General features: G+C 42.6%; 2 protein-coding genes across 2 annotated transcripts; one reads left to right on the top strand and one right to left on the bottom strand.

The window, feature by feature from the left end:
- Positions 1-999: 999 nt before the first annotated feature.
- gpr180 (G protein-coupled receptor 180) lies at positions 1,000-7,110 on the bottom strand. The gene is made up of 10 exons (XM_004573849.3): positions 6,886-7,110; positions 5,867-6,010; positions 5,643-5,737; positions 5,009-5,114; positions 4,557-4,737; positions 4,285-4,334; positions 4,039-4,196; positions 3,678-3,875; positions 3,520-3,597; positions 1,000-3,380 (listed from the first exon to the last, which is right to left on the bottom strand). Exons 1-10 carry the CDS (start codon positions 7,022-7,024, stop codon positions 3,225-3,227), a joined length of 1,305 nt encoding a protein of 434 aa, XP_004573906.1. The 5' UTR covers positions 7,025-7,110; the 3' UTR covers positions 1,000-3,224.
- A 431-nt stretch (positions 7,111-7,541) lies between these two features.
- tgds (TDP-glucose 4,6-dehydratase) lies at positions 7,542-15,419 on the top strand. The gene is made up of 12 exons (XM_076880001.1): positions 7,542-7,765; positions 9,221-9,287; positions 9,431-9,499; positions 10,697-10,787; positions 10,892-11,040; positions 11,120-11,218; positions 11,968-12,027; positions 12,720-12,763; positions 12,865-13,030; positions 13,140-13,195; positions 13,351-13,448; positions 13,525-15,419. Exons 1-12 carry the CDS (start codon positions 7,719-7,721, stop codon positions 13,641-13,643), a joined length of 1,065 nt encoding a protein of 354 aa, XP_076736116.1. The 5' UTR covers positions 7,542-7,718; the 3' UTR covers positions 13,644-15,419.
- Positions 15,420-15,456: the final 37 nt, after the last annotated feature.

Genomic DNA, 15,456 nt, shown 5'->3' with positions numbered 1-15,456 from the left:
CACCTCTCATCCAAGAAGCTTCAGTTCTAAGGTCAAGTGGTGGAGAGTCCCAGATTTAAACCTAGTGGGAGTTTCCCCCCACAGAGGGACAAAAGGACCCCCTGATGATCCTCTAATCGCCTGAGCCAAGGTGTGAAACTGGGCCTGGGTCCCAATCAGCCAGAGTTTCGGGTGAGTTCATTGTGAAACCTGGCCCCATTTTATCATGCGAATTCCTGAGATCAGATGGCCCAGGATGTGAGTGGGCGTTAAGGCGTCTGGGGAGGGATCTCAAAACTGGATTATAGATGGCAGAGAGTTGGTGTCGTAAAGCCCCGCCTCTGTTCAAAGATGGTCGCTCACAGTGGACATAGATGGCTTCTTTCACTCCTCTTTCAAACCATCTGTCCTCTCTGTCCAAAATGTGAACATTGGCATCCTCGAAAGAGTGTCCTTTATCCTTAAGATGCAGATGGACTGCTGAGTCTTGTCCTGTGGAGGTGGCTCTTCTGTGTTGTGCCATGCGCTTGTGAAGTGGCTGTTTGGTCTCTCCAATGTAGAGGTCTGGACATTCCTCGCTGCACTGTACAGCATACACCACATTGTTAAGTCTGTGTTTTGGTGTTTTGTCTTTCGGGTGAACCAGTTTTTGTCTGAGCGTGTTGCTGGGTCTGAAATGCACCGGGATGTCGTGCTTGGAGAAAACTCTCCTGAGTTTTTCTGATACACCGGCTACAATGTTGTTGCGTCTGTCTTTCTTATCCTCCCTCGCTGGTGTCTGATCTTCTTTTCTGTACCTCTTTGTTGACTTTAAGAACGCCAATTTAGGATAGCCGCACGTTTTGAGTGCTTCTTTTTCCCTTCAGGCTAGAACTGGGTTACTTAGATTAACCAGTGTAAATATAGGACAAGGTTACAGTGTACCTTATGATTCAAACCTCAAGCACAGTCAGTGGCTGCTGTGCTTTATGTAACTGTCACGTTTCTTGAAGCTGCAGCATGAAGGACAACATTAAGCACTTATTAGTTTCAGATTGGTTTTATTACAGTTGTCATGATCACAGGTGTAATAGTTACACAGGTTGTAAAAAATTAATATATGACAACTGAAGTGTGAAATGTAAACACTACAAAACAAAATGCACTTTGCCTCTAACTGAAGGATGAGCATTTAAAGTATACAGTATAACTGGTGGCCTCATAAATAAGATTGTCATTGAAGGACAATATGATGCATACAGGATGCACTGGCTCACATCCTGTGTGCAGACAGTAAATTATGCATGGATATAAGAAAAACGTGCACTTTTTCAGTAGAAACCAATCTGTATACTGATTTAAACAAGGTTGCACATTTTGGGATTAACAAATAACCCACGCAGGCTCATAGTCAAGTAGAACTTCATAAATAAGGAGGAGTATATACTGGTTTTCAATAAGGATTATAGCATATATTTAAAATTATAATGGGAGGTCTGTCTGTGTTTGTTTCAGATGGAGTTGGCTCAACTGTGCTACTTAAAAAGCTGCCAATTATATTTTCACCCCAGCTTTTCTCTCTTATTAGAAGGACCTGGATTGACTGTATCCAGGTAAACGTACTGCACCTTCATGCTACACTATAGATTATTCGTTTTTAATGAATTAAAAACAATCGATTTATGATTTAGGAGAGAAAAAAAGAATCAGCAAAAACATACCAAACATGAAACTCCAACCAAAGCTTCTTTATAACGTGCTGATCTTGAAATAAATAGCTGATTAATAAATATATTAGCTGTCAGTTTGCTAAGTGGGACTTGTCCTACATGACAGTGCAGCTCAGTTCTGCCTGGCTCTTATATAACACTAATATCTCATTTAATGAGCCTCATGTACAGTAATAACTTGATGACACAGGAATGGACGTGTGGGGTTGGAATGTATTTACACAGTGAAATTCATTGGAAGCCACCAAGTAGACTTAAGTTCTTCCTGATCTTTTTTATACTGAAGATTTTTTTAATAATGGGTTAGCCATGCAACGCATCTTAAGCTACGCGATTTAGAGTCTCACATGCTCTCAGCTCATAAAGTCATCAGCACCCAAGTTAAGGTGCAGCTGTATGTTAGTGTGTAAATGCTGATGTTTTGGCTCATCGTCTTCACTTTGGCTTTGCACAATCAAAGTCACGCATCCTTCTCAGTTAACAGTGTGACAATCCATTGCTTTACAGAACACATGCTGCATCCATCTGTTCAGACTTCCGCTGGTCCATCCGTCTGTCTGCCCATCTCGATCGATCCTAACACATGTAACGGCTGCTATGAGAAAACCAAACCCAACAGTGGCTCGAAATACCTCCGTGCCACAGAGCTGCACCAGAAACAAACCAATGAGCCTTCGTGGCCGCTCAGCCAACCAGGCCTTAGTTTCTAAGTAGAAACTAGAGATCGTAGGTCAATCAGAGAGTAGCACGTCCTCGCTTTTGCTTTGTTCATGGGGTTAATTAATCTGATATAAAGCGCCAGCCTCAGACACAAACTGAGACTTTTCCATCCTTCGTGGCTTTGATCCAAGTCGTTGCAGCTTTAATGAGCAGGGAAAGCTCAATGAGACGACGGCTTCTGCAATCCCGACCTAAATAGTAGCGTCTTTGTTTTTTCCTTGATAGTAAATCGATGATGCTTCTGTTTGTGTTATAATCAAATCCAAGAACAGAAATAAAACGCTCTCGAGTATTTTTATCTTGGCCCGCGTCCATGAGGCCCGGGCAGCCATCTCCACATTCGGCCCTGTGAGGAGTAAATCTTCGCTTCCTTTTTCTTTCCTCACATCTGCGTCTCTAGGTGATGCATCCTTAATCTGAATCCTGGCCGGCTGTCTTCATCCGTCCTCGTTTTTTTTTTGTTTCAATGGTATTTTGGCTGGCGTCATGGAGAACCAAAGAAACGGCCTGACAGCCGGTTCTCTCCTCCTCTTGTTCAGCAGTGCTCATGCTGGCTCCAGTCAAAAATCACTTAAAACTAGAGGTAGGCTGTTGTTGTACACATATCATCCTCTGTTCACCCTCTTTCAATGATTTCTTGGTAACTTGCTTCCTAGTAACTACAGAAGTTCTCCCAGGAAACAGTTAACTGCAAAGAAAATCAGTCCCTGCAGCGTCTGAGCACATTTTTTTTGAGGAGGAGCGTCACAGCATCATGGCACATCCACCCTTAGCTCGTGATAATCATTATTAGGAAAATTGTGAGGGTGTACATGCTCAGTAGCGCGCCCTGTGGTTCGTTCTGGACATGGTGAGGGGCAGGGAGACTGAGGACAGAGAGGACACCTCCCAGTAAAGAGAGCGAGACAGGAAGAGCTGGTAGAGGATGACCATGGAGATGGACTGGCAGAGGATCACCCCCATGGTCACCACCTGCAGAGGAGGAAGACAGGTGTAAACTTGGTGGCCAATGGAGGACAAAAGGTAAGAACTGAACATTTAAACTCAGTGAACATGAAAGAATTATCCTCAATAGCAAAAACTGTTGTTGTCTTTGTGCGGGAGTTCAAACCTTTTCCTTCTGATGCTCGTTGAAGATCACAGACATGAGGACGAGGATGGGATGACAGAGGAACCACAGGAAGCATCCCTGCACAGAACAAGACCACATGACCGCCCGAGAACCTGCAGGCGTCTGTTATGTCAGTTTTATTGAGAAATCGTTTTTACCTTGGCGAAGCTGAGGTAGAAGTCTCTCTTTAGGGTGCTCCTCTCGGTGGAGATGATCTGGTAGAGGATGGAGGCCAGCAGGAGGGCCAGGCCCACTCTCAGAGCCATGAGGAGGAGACCGGCCACACTCTGCTGGGCGTGATAGCTGTGGTGCTCACTCTCCGACTCTGAATACTGCTCCCACAGCAGCAGCACCGCCTGAAAATACAGTCCGGTTCTTAACAGTCATCTTATGGCAAATACCCCAAATGAACTCCCACCTCATTCTGAAAACATCATGTTTACCTGATCGGGATTCTATGTGCTGGATCAAATTTTCCTTAAAAATTAAACACTTGAAGTCATCTCAAGTTCTGCATACCTGTGTAATAACTCCACCAACAGCTACAGCCGTGGAGGCCGGAGACTGTTCCCACTGCAGAGGTCGGGACTGAGGCTTCCTGCCTCGGCTCAGGGTCCAGCCCATACACAGACTCAATAACATGTACAGCATGGACACCTGGGACACCATATCCCAGACTGCATTGGAGCCAAAAGAGAGGTTAACATGATCAGAGAGGTTCATTTTTTCTTTTATTGACTCTTTATAATGTTGCAGGTAACATACACTCAGCCAGGCTGCCCATCAGTGGAAGACCGATTCCATCTCTGGAATACCTGCAGACAACAGGAGGCACAAACAGAAACACTGTTGTCTTAATTCACATAGTTTTTTATTAACAACTCTGTACTAAATAAATACAAATATTCCGAAAGACTTAAAATACATTTTAGGTCATAGAACATTACTGATATGTAACAGTGGGCCATCAAGAGTAGCATGAGCTTTAGAAACATTATAAATATTGCGCTGCCTTTCTCTGGCTCTGCTGAATCTACCTGGCCAGGTGGATGTAGTTGCAGAGCGCAGAGCAGCCCTGTAAAGCCAGCGCTGTAGTCAGTACTTTGAGGACAGTGTGCATGGGTCCTCCTTTCCTCAGAGCCTGGTACAGAGGCTGGATATAGATGCAGCAGGCGATGAAGTAGGCCAGCAGCAGGAGGAAGTAAAAACTATGGAGGCCTAAGAGAGCGAGAGGGGAAAAATCATCAGCAATCCATCAGGATCAAACATAAAGTCCTGTCCTAATGTATTAATCAGGTCTGACATAGCACCTGAAGAGCCCTTACAACTTTTTATTAGTTTTACTAGATTTGGGACTTTATGCCGACAGTCATACTCTCACTGCAGAGGAAGCTAACAAGCATGAAATGCATCACCAGCTTGAGCTTAGTGATGCACTGACATTATCTGCTGTAGTCTGACAGCGGAGGGCATATTCGGGGTGTCTGACCTGCCTCCTCTGCACTGAAATGCTCCAGAGGGTTTCCAGCCGAGTCGGCATTAAACAGCAGGACAGTGAAATCAAGATCAGCGTGGCCGGCAATCAATACGTTTTCCTAAGGAGAGAACGAAAATCTTAGTGATAAGCAGAATCCATATAGTTATGACTATCATTATTACTCGATCATGCAGTACTGTTGAAGGCATTACTATCTAGTATAACAGCATTACTACCAATATTTCAACCTACTTTTCCAGAACCAGTTTTAAATATTTAACTGTGCATTCACACTGTCAGTGTTGTGTTTTGTGTTAGAATGAGCTCGCTGACAATAAATGTTTATTGTGACAGATTTATGACTGTGTGTGTATTTGACTGTATATATGCGTACATGACTGTGCATGCACTGACCTGTAGGTGTGATGCAAACCAAAACATTTGCGACCCTACATCAGTTTCTGCAGGAGTAGGACTGTATTTCACTGTATACTGCAATATAGAGTGCATGTGTCTTTGCACAGAGTCTCCTTTAGAGGTGTCCTCTTATTTGTTCATATTTGTGACAACAGCATCGCTGCTGCAGGTTTGCCTGACTGAAGCCCTAGTTGCATTAGTACATTAATATTATATATAATTGTGTTACCTGACATGTATATCTGTCAGCATATAGGATCTGCCAGGCTGTGGGCAAAGACTGCCGAGGGATCGTCTGGTTGTGCTCTTCTTGACTGAGTGTAACTGTGGGTGGGTAGGGGTGGGGGAAGAGAGATGAGGTGACAGTGTGGAGGAAGGAAAGTGGAGACATAAATCAATATGGCATCATGGCAGGAGAATCCAGAATTGTATCAGCGATTGCTGGTTTCTTACTGGTCACGTCGGCTTTGGCGAGCCTCTCGGAGCAGCTGAGGTTGTCCAGCTCCGAGTCCATATCCTGATACAGCAGCAGTCTGGACTCTCTCTCTTTAGCCAGCGTTGAGCTGTCCACCCGGCACACCAGCAGACCGTTGCCGGCTAAACGAAGACAAGGCACCATGGTTGCAGCAGCTTCTCAGATGTAACATTTAACACTCAGATAGCATATTCGTGAAATTTTACAGACCAAACGGCTAACTAGTAATTCAATAATGTAGTCAACTGATTAGACTTTAATATATAAAACATTCATTTTCAAATATATAAGCTGGAGAACAAAGAGATTGTAGCTTTCAGTGGCCTTTGGATCTCTGAGGTCCAATGATGGGTCCCTAGTTTGCCAGCATGGTTTCTACCCATAGGCCCTTGTGCTTCACACAGGGTTAATCTCCTGAAACAAGTGAGATTAGCTGACATCTGGTAGCTTCAGACCTTTTTAAAGCAAAAAGTCTTGCAGAAAACACCCCCCACTATGCCATGTGACATGTGCAGCCAGCCTCTGTCCACACTGAGGGTGCAATCAGCTCATTTATGGGTCGGAAAGAAGTTGGATTCCTATAAGACCTGTAAAAAATACCTAAAAGTGTCCTGAAGCAAGTTTCCGGAATACTTGTTGGAGGTCAGCCCGAATAAAAATGCTATAAAACAAAATACAGAGGCTTAAGACAAACAGTAATTTGACATTAAGTAGCAAAGGTAAAGATAAAGCGCCGGCTGAATGCTGCCAGAACTGCTAATAATCAGTGCACACGTTATCAGATACTCGCATGACACGTTAGTTACACCCATTGTTGAGCGGCTCAGTGAGAGCTGTTAGCAAATAAAAAAAGGAAAGCAAACACGGGCACTAAACTGAGCCGTCAGCTCGTTATTACCCCACGTTAATCATTAAGGTGGCGTGAAAAGAAGCTAAGCCCGCTGTCAGAGCTGGAATGACACGCCAGCAGCAAGCACATCAGCACCGTCAACGTTACCTTGGTACATGAATTTAGTGATGAACTGGCCCTTCTGCTGTCTCGCCGCTTCGCTCTTAAAAAGTCCCGTAACAGTTTTCCCGGAAGCCTCTGAAGTGAGCAGCAAAACAGCCGCAAGTGTGGCTAATAAGTACGACATTTTCCCGCTTGTGCAGTTTAGCGTTATCGACAAATATAGGATGCCTCATCGATTCAATGAGCCACGAAGCCAGAAGTGAACCAGCTGCGTCAAGACCCCCAAAAGTTCGCCAAGCTGTGACCGGAAGTTGGATGTTCTTGCCCTCAAATAAAAGCTAAGCTTGGAAATAATGGATAATAAACGCGCGCGGAATGACACAAAACACATTCACATGAAGACACACCTGAAATAATATTATATTTAAGTTTGGTATAAAACTAAACGCAACACACACAAGTGTTGTAGGTTAAAATACTCGATATGACCTTTATTTTGGAAAGCACCACCGGATGATATGTGTTTATTTAAGAGGACTTGACTGGTTTTCGCTTGCCTACAGGTCTACGTTGACAGTTTGATTGATTCGGGATTCACGCAATCACATCGCGCTAACTTCACTGCGTCATGTAGGACAACCAATCAGAGAGTAGAAACTAGTACACACACTATTAATGACCCGCCCACTTTCAACGTGTCAACACTGCCGTGAAGCAGCCGGTGACTGTCGCACAATCCGGCTACTGTTATGGAAGGAAATAAAGCTCTGCTGTTTCCGTTAGGATAGCTAGCTTCCAGGCTTGATGTCGGAAAATATGTTTTTATTATACCTATAGGAGTTCATGTTGTGAGGTAACAGCTGCTGGAAGACCGGGAAATGGACTTCAACAGGACTGTTCTGGTGACTGGAGGCTCTGGATTCATGTGCGTTCGTATTTCATATCAGTGTACACTTAAGCTGAAATAACATTACGAACTTAGCATTTAGCTTGATAAACAGACCTGGCCGTGGTTCCTCTTTTAGTTATCAAGACTAGGACCTGTAAGGAAAACCTTTGCACAGGTGAAACAGAGGTAAACAATAAAGGAACATCTGTTAGCAATAGCAGTTATTTACTAAGAAATAAGCACAATCTTATTAGTGAAAAAGTATTTATTGTAAAAAACAAACGAACTAACATTACTCTGGCTTATTTTATAAATCATCCCGGTGTCTCTACAGCAGGGGTGTCAAACTCAAATACACAGTGGGCCAAAATTCAAAACTGGAACAAAGTCGCGGGCTAACATTAATATTTATTGAAAAAAAAAAAATCTTCCTCCAGATATAAGAATGAATCTTTTCTTATGGACTCAAATAAGTTTTTCTGGAAAACTGAATATGGAACAAGCAAAGCTTAATACTAAACAATACATATATTAGCTGTATAATACCAGTAGGCCAGCTCTAATAGTCATTTGGTATGGCTTCGCGGGCCAAATGTAATTAGGCTGCGGGCCAAATTTGGCCCGCGGGCCAGAGTTTGACACCTATGCTCTACAGGTTGAGTAACTGTTCACAAGTCTTGGAGTAGTAGTTTCAGTCCTGGGGTATATTTCAAAATATTATGGCAGACTGAGAATTGAGCCCACAAACACATGGAGCCAAATGCTCAGATGAGTGTTAAAGTGTAGTTAGCACTCAGTTAGAACACTTGTAAATTACTTGTTTTGCCTGTAATCTGTCAAGAAAGAACTTCCTGTGACAACACAGAAGCTGGAACCAGTTTTTGGCAAAGTGATCTCCATATATCCTTTATTTATCCTGGCAAAAAGTCTTATTGGCATTAAAAATGTCTTTTTCGAAATAGCTGTGACCAAGTGGGCAGCAGAAATTGCAGCAAATTTAAAATCAGAGTTCTTTCGAGATATTGGAAGTGACTGAAATGGACTGGATTATTTATAATGTAGGTACAATAACAGGTGATTTCTTTGTGTTAAATATAACCCCTTAGCAAATCCTGGTTAATACAGCCTCTTTACCAATATAAGCAAAGATATTAGACATAAAAAACACATAGAGACAGGTTTATTAACAGCAAATGGAGGAACAAGCAAAGTTTTCCCTTTTATTATAAGAAAAATGTAAAATTTGGGAATGCTCAGTACACAAATCAGGTTTCATTTCATTATTATGGTTTTATCTCACCAACAAATGAAGGAATCTCTGTTTGTGGGATGTGATTTCTGTAGTGTTTACATATAGGCAATGCAAAGTGGTCAGCTCATGTCGTCTTCTTGACATAAATGGCACAGACATGTGTGGGCTGATGGAGTCTCTGCCCAGATAAAGGCCAGTGGGGCGTAAATGAACTGTCTCAAATTTCTCTGCTCCTACAGCGGCTCCCATCTGGTGTGCTCGCTGGTCCACAGACACCCGGAATGGAGAATTATCAACCTGGATAATGTAAGTCTTAATTTTCTTCCCCCCCCCCCCTCACTCCGTTTCCAAATATATCACTCTGGGTTTGTTGTCTTTGTGACGTGCAAAGCTGCAGCTAGTGTCTGCTGTGTGCACTCTGGCACGTCTCACTGTCTGATCTCTTCCAGTTGGATTACTGCTGCAGCCCCAGGAGTCTGAAGAGCGTTGAAAACAGAACGAACTACATCTTTATCAGGGTGAGCGCTGATAAATAAACACATCAGGTCAAGAATAACCAGACTGACACCAGATTAGGGCTGCCACGATTAGTCGACTAGTCACGATTATGTCGACTATTAAAATCGTCGACGACTAATTTAATAGTCGACGCATCGTTTGAAGCTTTGTAAGATCACAAAGGACGCAGGAATGAGTAGTAGGATTTAAGAGTGTAATAACGGACTGAAACAGAAGATGGCAGCACTGCATGTACAAGGATGCCAGCTGCCGTTAAACCCCGAAGAAGAAGAAGCTGTGTCCCAGAATTCATAGCGCAGCCGTCAACAATGGCGGCAGCTAGTTAGTTTTAACTTTACTCTTATTATTCTTTCTGGGTCACAAAATAAACCTTTAACATATTTTCAGGCGAGAATGTAGCTGTGTAAACCTCAAATATCTGCTCAGTTTATCAAGGCACCACGTATTTTCAAAAGCGCTCCGACGTTTTCGGAGACTGTTACCCACTAGCTCGTTAGCTAGGCGGGGGCAAGGCTAACTAGAGCCGTGAGAACACTGGACTCCCGGCAAATCGTTTTCAAACCCACCGCCGTCTTTCGCTAGTCAGGTTAAACATATATATAAGTCACTTAGATAACTTAAAAATGTTATTGTTTGGCTTTCTTTAGTATTTTATTTGTTCCTGAGTAAATCGGTTTGGCTGAGATTAAAGTTATAGTTTTTGCACAGCTAAAACTGTCAAGCAGACAGCTGATTATCAGAAGTGTGAGATGCTGGAGAATATACTCCGGTGTCCTGTTATATTTTAGAAAGCAAGGAGTTTATTAAACTTCACCGAAACAATCTGCAAATTTCATTAAAAATTAATAAACTACCATCTTGTCTTTATTTTTAGTTAGCACAAACACTTCAAGCTGTAAGCTAATGATAGTTATATAAGACCAGATGCTGCTGGTGCAATAAGCTGTACGCTGTATGTCCAATGGATGATGATCTGATTAGTCGACTAATCGCAAAAATAATCGGTGACTAGTCGACTATCAAAATAATCGTTTGTGGCAGCCCTACACCAGATGTCTATTTAATTTAATGCTACTTTTGTATAATTGCATGTATTATTATGCTTAAAATAAGGTGTAATTTGAAGGGTTTATCATCAGTTGAGCTTTAACTGTGCTGGGTGCACAGTTACTCATTTGGACTCTTTTCTTCAACAGGGGGATGTGTGTAACCCGCGGCTGCTGAACCACATCTTCAGTTCCAAAAACATCGACGTCATCTTTCACCTGGCTGCCAAAACTCACGTCGGTGAGCAGCAGCTTGTTCGGGCAGTTCTTATGAACAGGAGCTTTTGCAGTTTCAGCTCTCGTGTTAAAGTTCTTTTCCTCTCTCCTTCCTCTCTGTGCTGTCAGAGGCTTCCTTTGAATCCCCGTCCACTTTCCAGCAGGTCAACATTGAAGGGACCAGAGTTCTGCTGGGAGCGGCCCATCAGGCCCGACACCAGCCACAGCGCTTCATCTACATCAGCACCGATGAGGTGTACGGAGCCAGTCTGCATGAGGCCAGTGGATAGATTGGGGTTGTTGGTTCGTGCTTTTGTTTATGGATCAGGCAGTGACGCTGATGTTTGTCCCCTACAGGTGTTTGATGAGAGCAGCCCAGTGAGGCCCTCCAATCCGTACGCTGCTACTAAAGCTGCTGCAGAGTATCTGGTCAGATCGTACTGGGACCAGTACAAGGTAAACCCATACAGATGGGCCAGTAGCTTCCAAACCAAATAAATGACTTTAGATATTAGTTTTTGATTTTTCAGTTTTGGCTTGGATGTTAGTTACTCAGTTTAACAATCACAGTAGTGAAAACAGCATTATTATTGTGACCATATGACATGAACTTTGGAGCTCGTTGCCTTTGAAATAGTTGCTTGGCCACTGATTGTAGTCAGATGCCATCTTTAAAGATACTTTAGTGCATTTAGATGGCAATAAGATCGGGTCAGCCTGCTATCAGTCTACAACTGAGCCCGGTCGGATTGGCATTTGATTGCAATCAGTGATCAGAAAGCAGTTAACTTTCGCTGTCTACATACATAGAAATTCACATTAAGTCCTTATATTCAGAGTCCAGCCAGAGACTTATCGATTTGATGAGAAATCCTTCCATAAATAGTGATGTCGTTGCTGCAGGAAAGCTATGTAACTGCAAAATGATGTGGGCGCTCCACAACCTTCCAGTTTTACAGGAATATGACTAGAATGCAACCAGCTGGCAACTATAAGTCAAGTCCCCTGTTGCTGCAGACTAGTTGCGCTTGTACTCTTGTAAGAAAGAGAACTTCAAAACTGGGCAACTCTCATCAAAATAATCGACATGGATACATGGCACTAGAGGCCAGAGGTTAATGTGATTTGAGGTGAACTGTCCCTTTAATTTTAAAACCTGAATGACTTTTTTAATCTTTGTCATTTGAATACTGCTCTGTTACCAGTTTCCCATCATCATTACCAGGAGCAACAACATCTACGGGCCCAGGCAGTACACGGAGAAGGTCCAGTATCATGACTAAGCACACCCATTTGACATTAAGTGGCTAATTTTGCAGAAATATGCTCCATTTGTACAGTTTAAGATTTGAGGCTGTATATAAGATATCTGCGCAGCTGTATGTAGAACTATTTTCATGTATGTAAAGCAACATCAGGTCACACTGATGTCATCTGTGCAAGATTAATCTACAGCAGGGGTGGGCAACTCCAGGCCTCGAGGGCCGGTGTCCCTGCAGGTTTTAGATGTGTCCTCGAACCAACACAGCTGATCTAAATGGCTAAATTAGCTCATCAACACGTCTTGAAGTTCTCCAGAGGCCTGGTAATGAACTAATCATGTGATTCAGGTGTGTTGACCCAGGGTGAGATCTAAAACCTGCAGGACACCGGCCCTCGGGGCCTGGAGTTGCCCACCCCTGATCTACAGTGATACATATTTTAAAGATTTGTTTTAAGGTTGTTGTAATTACTGTCATTGCCACAAGGGGGAGACAAAAGTTCACCCTGCAGGTTTAAAAATGCTGCAATCAGCTGTGTGTTAACATTTGACTACAACTGAATGCACAGACAGAAAATGCAAAATCAGACTTTCACTTTCAGTTCCTTCCAAAGATTTAACTGGTTTTAAAGAGTTAAACATATCTTCTTCTTTGTCACCAAGCTTTTAATATAAATTGTCATCTTGATCTTTCAGGTCATTCCAAGGTTCCTCACCCTCTTACAGATGGACAAGAAATGGTGGGTTTGTTTTAACGAGCGCTGTCGTTCCGGTCTGTGTTTCACAGTAACAGAAGTGCTTATCCAATTAAACCCGTTTCTGTGCGTTTGCTCTGCGGCAGCACTATCCAGGGAACCCTTCCAAAATCCCGCCACTTCCTGTTTGTCAGTGATGCCATAAACGCCTTCCTGTTGCTTCTGGAGAAAGGGATTGTGGGAGAAATCTACAATGTGGGGACAAGCTGTGAGATTCCCATCATGCAGCTGGCGAGGGAACTTGTTAGGATGGTGGGTTTAGGAACTGTTTATTCAAACATTTAGCAGGAGCTTTTAGGAAGTAAGCGAATTAAATGAATACTAAAAGGTGTGTGTGTGTGTGTGTGTTCGTTCTGTTTAGGTCAAGAAAGTGCCAGAATCTGAAGTAAATGATTGGCTTGAGTTTGTGCCTGACAGGTAAGTAGAGAAAGAGCTGGCAAAAGCAGGGGAGAATTCCAGGAAGTAGCCAAAGCCTTCCACTTTGGCTTTAGACTCAAAATCTCCGTCTTTTGACATCTTGACCTTAAAAGCACACTCTTGTCCACTTTTAACCTTTGACCTCTGCTCTCCAGGCCGCGGGTCGACCTGCGTTACCCCATCAAGTGTGAGAAGCTGCAGCAGCTGGGCTGGAGAGCTGAGGTGTCCTGGACTGAAGGCATCAGACAGACAGGTACAGTCACACACACACACTCACACTCCCTTCCTGTATGGTGTGTTAGTGATTCATGCGCTTCTTGTTTTTACAGTGAAATGGTACCGAGACAACCCAGACTTCTGGTCAGACATCAGCGAAGACCAACCACCAATCAGGCGCGAGTTTGAAAATGCTGCCACCACAGTGGTCCCGATCAGCTCTGAATCTTGACTGACAGGAAGAGACTTAATTTTTTTTCCATACAAGTAATTTCACGTGATATTTATGTAGCACAGAGGCCATCATGGCTGGTTTAAAGCTCAATGAACAAAACACTGAATCCTTCAGTTAGCATCAGTCTTACTCTGCAGAACATTTCATTCTCAGCCGTCTCTCAGTTAAGACAGTCTGAGCAACAGGACCTGAAGTGCCAGATAACCAAGGGGAGAGCCTTCAAAGCAGACGTACAGCTGGAAATTAATGCACTTTATTAACTTCATAGTAATTACAATCTTAGCTGATATTAACAGTGTCTTGTCCTGCTCATTGTGATTTTTTTTTAATTATATGTTTGCACACTGTGGGCTGAGGGACATTAATCTCTGATTGGTTCAACATTTTCATTTAGTGTTGGCAGGATCCTGGAGTCGTACAGACAAACAGGTTAAAGTGTCAGCGCAGTAAGAAAAACTGAGGGGAAGAGCAACGCCTCACCTTTGATTGCGTTTGGCTGAGTATGCAGTGCAGGCACAAGTTTAAATTAAGACTCCTCTTTCCTGTTGGCTTTCATCAACAGAAAATAATCAGGATTGTAAGAATAGATTTTTAAGTTGGGCTTTGTTAACTTTAGCCTTCTTTTACCAAATGGCCTGAAATAGCAATGATCTCTGTTGATGTAGGTAGCACAGACTCAGTGCCTTATTTCCAGTGTACATGGATTATGAACCCAAGAGGCTCATTTTGAGACCAGAAGAAACTGATTTGACCTTCTTCAGCCTTTTATCTCATGTGTTTCCTTTAAGATTGTTAATGCAAATATTCTGGTCGCCGTTTGGCCCAGACTAGAACGACACATTACATAATGGAACAGGTTTCAGAGAACAAGGGTTATGCAGGTAAATCCTAGATAACCCTCTAATGAACGGATGTCTGCCATTGTACACCGTGGGCCAAATACTGTGATCAGAAGACAACTGGATCAGAGAAACTCCACACTTAATGCCTCATATGTTAATAAAATAAGTTTTTCTACATGACAAAGATCTGTCAGCACAACTCTTTGGGCTTAAACCGTAAGAAATGTGAATAATTGGTAGCTCAGTTTTATAATTTTAGTACATTCTGGACAAAGTTTTTGTTCACTAATTTTTTTTTCTTTACTGTTGACTTAAAAAAAAAACATTTAAGTTTTTTTTAAATATTTCATTACTTTGGTGTATCATGAATGGCCGCAGGGGAAGATCTTTGGAGTCTTTGCTGAACTGGCTCCAAGGCCTCATGTTTGACACCCTATTGTATGTTAGTCACCAGTATTTTGCACTTAGTCACTTCAATCGCTTGCATCAAAGTTGAGAAAGGTTTCTAAGCAGTTTTACTTTTGCCAGATCTCGACTTTTTACGGTCTCTCGTCACAGCATCACTGCGAATCACTTCCTGTGTGGACGCAGCTTTATTCAGAGTTAGAGGCTGCTGTTCTGTTGTTCTACACAAAGCTAATAAAACTGACTCCAACTTTTAAGAAACGTGGCTGTCAGGTCATTTTAATCTGCTTATTGAATGAAGCAAACAGCTTCGAGTCATCCTCTGCTACCAGTCAGCAAGGCTCTGTACCAAGTTAGAAAGATGTAGGTGCAACTTCAGATTTCAAATTAGTTGTTTATGATTTTTAATGATCTGTGTTTTAAGGACAACAATCATTCCTGTCAGATGCATTTTATGCACACCGTTTTTATAATTTGATGCTGTAGAATGTATTTATTTTCAAATAAACACTTTTTAATAACTTCACAGTTTGTGTTTTTCCATGTCTGTAAAGTCACACACG

Source organism: Maylandia zebra, linkage group LG23 (genome assembly GCF_041146795.1).
Source record: "Maylandia zebra isolate NMK-2024a linkage group LG23, Mzebra_GT3a, whole genome shotgun sequence".
Taxonomy (NCBI): domain Eukaryota; kingdom Metazoa; phylum Chordata; class Actinopteri; order Cichliformes; family Cichlidae; genus Maylandia; species Maylandia zebra.
Note: the sequence above shows the minus strand (reverse complement) of the source record. Positions and strands in the feature narration are given on the sequence as shown.